The sequence below is a fragment of the Gloeophyllum trabeum genome, assembly GCF_000344685.1.
Source record: "Gloeophyllum trabeum ATCC 11539 unplaced genomic scaffold GLOTRscaffold_00001, whole genome shotgun sequence".
Classification (NCBI taxonomy): domain Eukaryota; kingdom Fungi; phylum Basidiomycota; class Agaricomycetes; order Gloeophyllales; family Gloeophyllaceae; genus Gloeophyllum; species Gloeophyllum trabeum.
In genome coordinates this window covers 1,852,478-1,862,291 of record NW_006920410.1, presented here as the reverse complement: position 1 = coordinate 1,862,291, position 9,814 = coordinate 1,852,478, and the positions used below count along the sequence as shown (strand labels likewise).

The 9,814-nt window shown below is 52.5% G+C and overlaps 3 protein-coding genes across 3 annotated transcripts; 1 reads left to right on the top strand and 2 right to left on the bottom strand.

Annotated features, from left to right (window-relative positions):
* The first annotated feature begins 253 nt into the window (after positions 1–253).
* Positions 254–1,998, top strand: GLOTRDRAFT_108997 (mitochondrial carrier). The gene is given in 9 exon segments (XM_007862737.1): positions 254–404; positions 467–483; positions 499–502; positions 669–808; positions 869–1,019; positions 1,094–1,271; positions 1,331–1,484; positions 1,542–1,729; positions 1,787–1,998. 9 exon segments carry the CDS (start codon positions 347–349, stop codon positions 1,800–1,802), a joined length of 906 nt encoding a protein of 301 aa, XP_007860928.1. The 5' UTR covers positions 254–346; the 3' UTR covers positions 1,803–1,998.
* Positions 1,999–2,001: 3 nt separating this feature from the next.
* On the bottom strand, positions 2,002–3,080 carry GLOTRDRAFT_68255 (uncharacterized protein). Its single transcript, XM_007862736.1, has 5 exons — positions 2,890–3,080; positions 2,548–2,829; positions 2,398–2,489; positions 2,237–2,338; positions 2,002–2,181 (listed from the first exon to the last, which is right to left on the bottom strand). Exons 1-5 carry the CDS (start codon positions 3,005–3,007, stop codon positions 2,104–2,106), a joined length of 672 nt encoding a protein of 223 aa, XP_007860927.1. The 5' UTR covers positions 3,008–3,080; the 3' UTR covers positions 2,002–2,103.
* Positions 3,081–3,515: 435 nt separating this feature from the next.
* On the bottom strand, positions 3,516–8,729 carry GLOTRDRAFT_135205 (uncharacterized protein). The gene is made up of 17 exons (XM_007862735.1): positions 8,535–8,729; positions 8,185–8,481; positions 7,964–8,117; positions 7,472–7,892; positions 7,128–7,415; positions 6,855–7,070; positions 6,644–6,769; positions 6,234–6,581; positions 5,957–6,173; positions 5,731–5,903; positions 5,315–5,678; positions 5,059–5,261; positions 4,783–5,006; positions 4,553–4,733; positions 4,075–4,499; positions 3,913–4,017; positions 3,516–3,856 (listed from the first exon to the last, which is right to left on the bottom strand). The coding sequence occupies exons 1-17, from the start codon at positions 8,665–8,667 to the stop codon at positions 3,583–3,585; spliced, it is 4,149 nt and encodes a 1,382-aa protein (XP_007860926.1). The 5' UTR covers positions 8,668–8,729; the 3' UTR covers positions 3,516–3,582.
* Between the last annotated feature and the right edge of the window lie 1,085 nt (positions 8,730–9,814).

The following is a 9,814-nucleotide window of genomic DNA, read 5'->3' as shown; positions in this document are numbered from 1 at the left end:
CGCTGGGAGGGCCCGGAGGGGAACCATGTCGGAATGCCGAATGGGCTCTGATTAGAGCATATTCGCTGTGGTAATTACCACAGCGTGGGGCCAATGGGGTCGCTTAAATCCATCAAAATTCCCTTACTTGGGAGCTCCACCCGTAGTAATTACCACACCGAATATGCTTTATTGAGTGGGGATTGATTGGGCCTCCATTTGCCCGAGACAGGTCCAATCAGCGCGCGCGCGGCGAAGTCCGACGCTTGTACGACCCCCATTATATCCGTTTCACCGTCTCTCGTCCCACCGCTCTCGCCGTTTCCATCCCCCCGTCCCCTCTACACGTCGACGACAGCGTTGTGCAATGGCTATCACAAAAGAACCAGGCCAGAAGGGCATCAACTGGTCCAACATCGCTGTCGGTGAGTGTTCGACGCGTCGGTGGCAAGCGCACGTGAATGTATGCTGAAGTGCGGGGTCGTAGGGGCTATCATGAACATGGTACATTCTACATGGCTTGTTGCGAGAATGATCGCTAATCTCAGTGCTGCTGATGATTTGGAATGCTAGTTTGTGCGTGCATAGTTGTGTTACGTTGCTCATGACTTGCTGACGATGCGTTTGTAGGAGGCAAGTTGGCATTGGTGCATCCCAACAGACCACGGCATCCCTAAACTTGAGCATATAGGTCACAACACTAGGCCAACCACTAGAGGTTATCAAGACCCAGATGGCTGCCAACCGGTCGCAATCAATGGTTCAGGCGTTGAGCTCAATATGGGCCCGTGGTGGGGTCAGCGGGTTCTACCAGGGTCTCATTCCATGGGTTCGTATGCGGTATATGGCTCGTTGTCTGTATCCATGATGACCTGTGTCACATGTATAGGCGTGGATTGAGGCCTCTACTAAGGGGGCGGTCCTACTGTTCACTGCGTCTGAAATCGAGACTGCTACCACGTCAGCTGGGTTAGACCCCTCCATCGGGGGTTTACTCGGTGGTATGGGCGGTGGTATTGCCCAGGCATATGCAACTATGGGTACGTAAACTCAAAGCATTGACGTGGCGCCTCCCTTCTATCCGTGCATCCCTGATTGTATTACCTCAAACCAGGTTTCACAACATGCATGAAGACGGTCGAGATCACTCGACACAAGCAGGCAGAGTCCGGCATCAAACCCGCATCGACATTCACAGTCTTTATGGATATCTTCCGGAAAGAAGGTCTGCGTGGCGTGAACAAGGGTGTCAACGCCGTTGCTGTCCGGCAATGTACCAACTGGGGTTCACGGTAAGCGTCGGCGTCCTTCCTTACGGCAGCTGCATTTCCTCACATTGAATCGTGCGTAGCATGGGCTTTGCACGGTTGGCGGAGAACATGATCCGGAAATCTCGGGGAAAGCGGGAAGACGAGAAGCTCGGTGCGCTTGATAAGATCCTGGCGTCCTCTATCGGTGGTGCGCTGGCTACTTGGAACCAGCCCATCGAGGTCGTCCGAGTGGAGGTACGTGGCCTTACGCGTATATCCGCTGCGCGCATGTTTGATGTCTGCGGCGTGTAGATGCAATCTATGGCAAAGTCGGCTGCGTCCCCCAACCGTCCGGAGAAGCTGACAATCATGAACACGTTGTCTTACATCTACAAGCAAAACGGTATCAAGGGCCTGTACCGCGGTGTCACCCCTCGTATCGGTTTGGGTGTCTGGCAAACTATCTGCATGGTGTCGTTCGCCGACTACGTTAAGGCCTGGTACGTTGTTATCCCGCTTCTGTGCTTAGCACCGTCCCTGATATTGTGCTGTTACAGGGTCAAGGCCCGATGAATAAATTATGTTCGCCTTGTGCTTAGTCTATCTGGATTATTTGATTTTGGATGGTTTTCTCGCTTGAGTTAGAGTTGCTTTCCATTGCATATGCCGGACATCGGTGCAGACGCTATCGTACAGTACTCATCATACCTACCACGTTTTATGACGCTATCGACAACGATGACTTTCTGGGCAGCGCGCCTGACGCTCCAAGTCCAGCGAGAAGAAATCTGGATTGATAGACTAAGTCCGAGCGTAAGATACAACGATGTTTTACAACAATCCGTCCAGAAACATATAGTCAGCGTGTGCCGAATTACGCGTCCTTGGGGTCCTTGTCCTTTTTCTTCTCCGCTGCGAGGCGAATCTGCTTCACTTTGGTGTTGAAGTAGGTCTAAGGGAGATGGGTCAATAATATATAGACAAATGCAACCGGACTCCTTGCGTACCCCTAGGACAAATCCGACAATGTTGAAGAAGGGGACCCAGAGCTCGGGGGATAGGAATTGTTGCGCGAACACCAGCGTCAGTGGTGAAGTGATCCAAGTCATCTTGTGAGTCATCATTGTAAGGGCATAGCAGATGTGATACAGCAGCCGTGGCCACGTACCCTCATGACGGCCATGAAACCGCTCTTCACGGTCTTCACAACCTCCTCCTTAGTCTTCGCGCCGTTGATGACGGCCATGCTTGCAAGGTACACTGGACATTCAAGCGCGGATCAATAGTTAACTTGGCTACGGATTGCTGAGGCAGTCACCTGAAGCCTGTATGGGCGCGACCAGAAGGTTGTTCGCAAGGATTTGCCCGATCTTGGCAGCGGTAGAGGTCTTGCCTGCGAACGCCTTCTGCAGGGCACCGACGAGGTAGTGGCCCATGGGCGCCGAGATGAAGAAACCGTACACCGCCATCTTCAGCGCTTTCGTGTCAATCTGCGAGCGTGCCAGGAGCTGGTGGTAGAGGGGCGCATCGGGGCTCGGTTTCTTGGCTGGTACGCCAGCAAAATGCGTTGCGAGCACCTCCTGGAGGAAACATAATGTGGCTACAAGCCGCAAGCGATGTTATAGAGTTAGAACGGACGGTACATGCGTTTCTAACTCACCGGTGGTGAATGCCTTCGTCCTCAGAGGGTGTAGCGCCAATTGCGCCAAGTACGAGGCGAGCAGCGGGTTGATTGGTTTCGCTCGCACCTCCACAATGGTCACGGTGGTCGAAGACATCTCTGCTCTAAGAAAACCAGGTTACAGCAATACCGAGACCGCCCAAGGCAGGCACTGGATTTATTGGACCGCAGGTGATCCATGCTTGCGGCCGGCAACTTAGAGACGTGGGTAGCCGGTCGCCTATAATTGGCAGGTACGTTATTTAGACTCCGCGAGCCCTATATAAGGCAACGCTACAAAAAAATCGAGGTCTTTCATCGACGCGTTCTGGTGCTGGCTTAAGCTTTCCTCTGAATGGACGGTAGGGATTCATGTTAGGTGAGTATCCTTCCTGCTATGTCTCCAAGATGAGAGCTTTGCCGCCCCAGTCATAGCTTCATGCGTTGATGAAAGGCACAAGCAAACAGCCAAAACATATTGCACCTCTGATATCTTGTCTTGACTGTAAATGCAACGTTCATATACTTATTGACGCCTTCCACTATAGATGCGTGGGTTTCGGGCAAGGCCACACTTCAAGCTTCAAGCTTCAAGTCTCGAGTTCCATGTGCCAGACTGCGCCGTTCCTTGTAAAGCAACCTCTTGGATCTGCTATTCATGTAGAATGTTCCCCGTAATCGGTACTGTACACATTATCCAGACTGTACATTAGATACAACAATGCAAGACCTATCGGCCAGCGGTGGGCCTTGGATATAACGGTGTCGAATCCGTCTGGAGTGAGCCTCAGGTGCCTCCTGTCCTGTGAGTGGAATCTCTTCGACCTGCGTCTCTGCCTGCCACCCAATCAAAGCATATGCACCTGGGCGTGTTATCCACATCTTCGCTTGGACCTCGATTTGCTGAGAAGGTTCCAACCTCCCTCGATGTGACAAGCGTCCAGAGTACTGAGCAGGGAGCAAATTCCTATCGGAGACGAGATGTTACTATCATAATGAAGTTCTAGAGCTCCGACAACCTACGAAGGATAAGAAGACCTTTTCTCATGTCCCAACCGAAGAGTGAATCTTGCGGGATGTGTCAGTGAATAATTTCGCAGAACGAACGTAATGGGCGCCAGGCGTCCACTGTACGGAAGTTAGTCAGGAGTGAAGTGCGGAATCCAATTTCCACAAAACACTCACCCCTTGGCGAAGTCATGCTCTACGCGGAGTCCATCCTGCACCCGCACAACGATAGGATTCATCTCGGCGTTCCATTCACTAGTCCGGATGGCTTCCAATATTCCTTCCCGCTCACGCTGGGTCTCCGCGTACATACTCCGCTTGACCTTCGCGTTCTGCGCTTCTTCAATGAGCTCCTTCAGGGCAGCGTGGCCAGCACCGAGCAGCAACCCAGATACTGATATGTATCCAGACCTTTCTTGGGATGGGATCTCCCAGAAGATGACAACGTCCAGAGCAGCAGGGTTGTATAAGGGGAATACGTAAGGATGCGAAGCTGGTGGAATATATGGGTGTTCCGTCGCTACTGCACGGCTGATAAATTTGCGTCGGGAAGTGTGGACGAAGTGACGTGTAGGAGTATCCTCCACCGAGTGTGCGTGACCCTAGGAACGTATGATGTCAGGAGGTAATATTACACCAGAATTGATAGACGTACATCAGACAGATGCCTGCAGAATAATTGGATAGAGGGCGGACTACTCGGGTCTATGCTTCGGCTGTGCAAAATATCGCCGAGCTTCTTGTGCACGAATTGTAACGTCTGCTCTGCGCTACCCTCCTCCCACCGGTCGGCATCGAAGTAGAATCTTGCTGTCTGGTTGACGGGGAGACAGCCACTATCTCGCATTAGGCTTTACATCATTTGCTAACCAATGATGTACGTACAGAGTCTGCTCGGTTGCGATTGGGGAGCATTTCCATGTAGGGCTCAGCGTCGTGAGCTGCCTCAAGTGAAGATCCCCGCAGGAAGAGACGTTTTCAATCTCGACATTGATCAAGTAAAGATGATCAGGTGAGCGGCTGGGGCGCGAGGTCGCCGTCGCTCTGAGACATGGATTAACCTCATATTGTCGTGAGACGCGAGCAGAGTGGAAAGGTTGATCATTCCCCTTAAAGCGGAGGGTCAGGTTGACGGCAGAACGAGCGAACGGGGTCGCCTACCTCTCGGAAAACGAAGAGCAGACACAACTCATCATTCGCAGCCTTCTCAGCATGGAAGATGACGGTCAGTTCAACGTTTCCTCCTGGTGGTATGCTTGACGAATTTGTCAGGGATTCCAGTGGTACGCGGAAGGGCTCCGCAGCAAGAAGAGAATTGTTAGACGAAATCACCTCGGACGTGACAGGCCGCTTGGAGGACGATCCTATGGCAAGTATAAGCGGTCACTCAAATGGCGGTAGACATTCTGCGACTTACCGGCGTCATTTGGGGTCTCCACCCACAGCTCATCTTCGTCACCAGATATCATCCACAGTTCTCCAATCGGTCGAGTCCCGGCATTCGAAAACCATAGCTTCATGCGCTTGCACTCTCCATGCGCCATTTCAAGTCGTCCATCCTCAACGAAGTTTCCTTGTAGCCTCTGATCGGCATCCTCAACGTCGACCGTCACGAAGGCATTAGGAGCATAGGTTTTGCTCTGTCGCTGTAGCGCTGTCTCGTGCAGTCGGCGACCCCGACACGCCAACGAGTCCATGACAGGGAGGAGCGAGAGGAACTTGTATCGGACGTCAGAAATGACGAGCGAAGCAGGGCGGTTCACTTTCACGGCCAGAGGGATCTGCCAGAACCGAGATCAGAATGAATATGGACGTGGTAGTAGCGACACTTACTGAGCGAGTTTCGTTGGCTGCAAGGACGATATCGTCGATGACCTCGGCCTCTAAGATGTCTACAGGGGACTCTAGCTCTGCCGAGACACGTTCCTGAGCAACCACTGTCACATCCGACAGATTTACTTCCACGTCCAGAGGATTTTGGACTTCAATATCGACCCAAAACGTCTCTGGAACAAAGTGCATCAGCTTGAGTGGACCACAGTTGTTTTATCAATCCTACCGTTCACAGCTGCTTTGCCGCTCGCCTCTAATCGATTTCTACCACCTTTACTCTTCCAGAAAGTCTCCCACTTTGTTTCTCGATCTGCCCAGACGTTGTCAAGTCCATTAACACCTTGATTAGGCAGGCGGATCTTGGTCTGCTTAGGATTGCAGAATTTAATGGGTAATTTCCATCCAGCAATTCTAGTATCATCGCCACCAGTAGCTAAGAAATGCTTGAGACATATCGCGGTTGAGTTATATCGGTGCCTAAAGTCGTACAGGCGGAGTCTCACCTTAAAAGCCACTCGGAAATCCTCTAGATAAATTCGGTCTGTAGCAGAAGGGTCTACGCCAGACTCAGCTGCTTTACCGTTGGTCATTACCGGGGGTTGGCGGGAGATGAAGCAAGTGGATGGCCTTCTGAGCAATCCCAAGAAATAATCGATAGCCCCTTCAATATTGCCCGTGGTATAGAGCAGTCGACCAAGGGCATGTTCGATCCCGGCCTTAACGTCAGGAAAGCCTACCCAGTCCGTCGGACTCCGATCTTCACTATCCCAAAGAGACGGAGACAGGCTCTTCTCGGGGCCTGCTGTGTAGAGCGCGTGCGCTTTCCGGAGGAAGTACATCGTGAGTGGTCTCTGAGAAGCCGATTGCACATATAAGCTGATGTATTATCATGACAATGATGCAACTTGCTCACCACGCCACACTTTTCGAGTCTATTAGCCGCAAATAGGTACCAAAGCGCAGCTCTTCGCTTCGCCCGTTTCATCGTACTCAAGAGTGCTGCATGACCCAAAAGCAAGGCAGCGTGTGGTTCTTCCGCCTTAGTGGGAGGAAACAACCCTTAGCATGATCAGCTTCCCATATCGCGCAGAGGTAAAATGGGTCTAGCAGGAAGGAAGACGTACAGAGCCTGCGGTGGAGACGAGCCATCGCTCTCCCTCAAGAGTATTCGACAGAAAATCTTGCGGATTGATGCCAATAGTCCATCGCACAGCGTATGTCAGAGCATGGAACTGGGCATGAGCAGGAGGATCTGGGGAGGGCAGATGTAGCGTATTAAGGGCGTGTGAAGCATGAAGAGCTAAGGCTGGCGATGGCGCTAAAAGGAGTGGAAGAATGTCCTAGGCCCACATAAGTTAACCCAAGCAGTCCGAGGGATGCCTTACATTATAGCTTACCGATCCTCCTTTTCCTTCCTTCCGTAGACTCTCCCAGACACTGATTGCTAGCTTGATGTCCCCGAGGATGGTGGCGAATTCGGCCAATCTCCTGTGCATTGGCGGGGGTCCTCCGGCCTGGCTCCCATTGGCACCACTCGTGACTGAGCTTATGGACGTACGGGAGGTCACAGATGAGGTGGAGGGCGTGGAAGCATGGCCTGGCGTGTATGATGACGGGGTCGAAGATCCGAAAAGTCGGCGAGTGGAAGAAAAGAGGCGCGATGGCAGGCGTCGGGTGGATGAATACTAATTGATTGCCTCAACATACGTGCAAAAGCGTTAATGCAACTGACTCGACGCACAGTCTCGTTCCACTCAATGGCACACTTCTCCATGAAGGGCACTACGCTCATGAGCAAGAACTCCCGGACGAACCGCGCAGTCATTTGGATATCTTTCTCGTGCATTCTCAGTGAGTTGCCAGATGACTTTCCTGTTCTCTCCTCTTCAGCGGAGGCAGGGCCGTCGATGGAGGATGCGAAGCTCATCATCTGCGTGCTCAAGCTACTTCCCATGGCACCGGGAGTCGGCGTAGGAGGGGCGCTGAACATTGCTGGTGGAGGTGGTGGCGACAAAAGTGATTCGGGGGACGGCGGGGGTGGTAGTCGGGGCAGCGGGGCAGGTACTGGGATGGCTGGCGGTGGAGGTGAGGGTAAGGAGAGAGGTAGGAGGTGGGCATGGAGTCCGTATTGCTTCTTTACAGCATTGAAGAGAGCTCCTGCCCTAAGTCACGCGCATGACCGGAAACCTTTTAGTCGACGATCTGAAGAGTTGCGTCGGAAAGGAAGACATACTCTTCATCGGACAGAGGGGAATTCTCCGGGTGCACTATAAGCGTGTATTTCAGATAGGTTGAGTCAACCCAAGGGGGTAGCTCGAGTTGCCTGGAGTGAAGGGCCGTAACAGCCTGTAATGGATTGGGCGCCGTAGTGGACACCGCCAGTATGACTATAGAAGAGGATATGACATAGGACTTCAGCATTTGACCTGCAAGAAGGCGTAGGGAGCTACTCACCAGCAATAGGGTGATTCCATCCCTCTATCCTGGACGGTACATGGTCCCCTTCCACGCACCTCCGCAGTTCGTCCCACCATGGCGTCCGGCCAACTTTCTCGCCAGCCTGCACTCTCTCTGTATCCTCGACCCATCTGGCACTTCGCTTGGCTATCCGGGCGCCAATCCAGTCCAGAGTGCGCGACGCCCTCACTTCCTCGTCCTCCTTGCAGCCGGCTTCTATCTCCACCAAGTCGGAGAAGCGTATAGTGAAGGAGGAATGGGTTACTGAAGTGAGAGATGTCGTCCTAGTCGTCACTGGGTGGTTATATGAGCACAGTACGGGTCCATTCATCAACAACCTTACTCACCGTTGGGTAGGGGTGAGAATGACTGCAGTACCTGCGGCAGTGGTGGCAATGACGCTGAAGCGAGCACGGATTCAAGGTCGGGCGAGGAGAGGACGCATACATGTGGACTTAGGGAATACGGCAGAGGGGCCATGCTAATGCAGGCTCGTTAACGAGGAGGAAGGGAAGGAGCAATCCGGCGCCGCACACGCGCGTAGGACCGTCGCGTCCACACGAAGCAGGCTGCTTGCTTGTCGCGCCGTGGTTCTCACGATGCTATTAGTATTAGGGGAAGTCACGGTTGGCGTTTTAAGGCCGTTTTAGCGTCCGTTTTGCATTTCGTTGTCGACCTCTAAAACGCCTCGTAAAACGAAATCAACCGTGACCACCCCACATAAAATCCGTTTTGTGGGCCGTTCAACGCTTCATTCAAGCACGCGTTTACACAACGTTTACAGCCACTGACTGTAGGCCAATGTAGAGCCGTGATTCCTCTTTAAGGTACAGCACTCTTTAAGTTGAGATGGTTTTCAACACTTGGTATATACTACAGAAGGACACTGTCACTTCCCAGCACAAACTAGACCTCGGGAGGGGACATAAGTTCTCCAAGGCTTCAGTTAAGCCTAGATATGGCAAGAGGATTTGCGACTCCGAGCTTACCTAAGACTGAAATGCCGAGAGATGCCGAGCTAAAACGAAAACCGTGTTCGCGATTTGTGCAAAACGGCTCCAGAGCCGTTTTGCAGAAACGAGGCTAAAACGGATTTCGTGTTCCAGGCTAAAACGGTCCTTAAAACGAGCACCGTGACTTCCCCTATTACTGTGGCATTCGTCCACGACATGCTCTCGCGGAAATGGTCCACAAATAGTCGAACTCAATAAGCGTTTCTCGCTCATTTTCTCAGTGCGCTGAAGCCTTTCGGGGTCCCTGCCGAACGGCCATCGGACTTGGGATCTCAGCGCGAACGAGAAAACGAGAAACAGCTCCTCGAGCTGTTTCTCTCGTTTCTCTGGGGCGGACTTTCAATTGCCATGCGCTGTACTGATGTACCAGGCTCTCGGTTGCTTATGTCTTGCCTAATACGATATGTTTTGGCTTGTTGTGACGCGCTGTTGGACGCGCACTAAGTTGTGTTCTGGCACCCTTGCAACTACTGAGCTAGGGCAGGGCCAGTATAGTGACCCTGCTGATACTGCCACATACCGTCCCAGTCCGCCATAGAATACAGCACGTGGGATGAGCACGAGCTATCTGACAGCTGTGGTGTCTAGCAGTGTCTAGCATGCGACGAGAAATC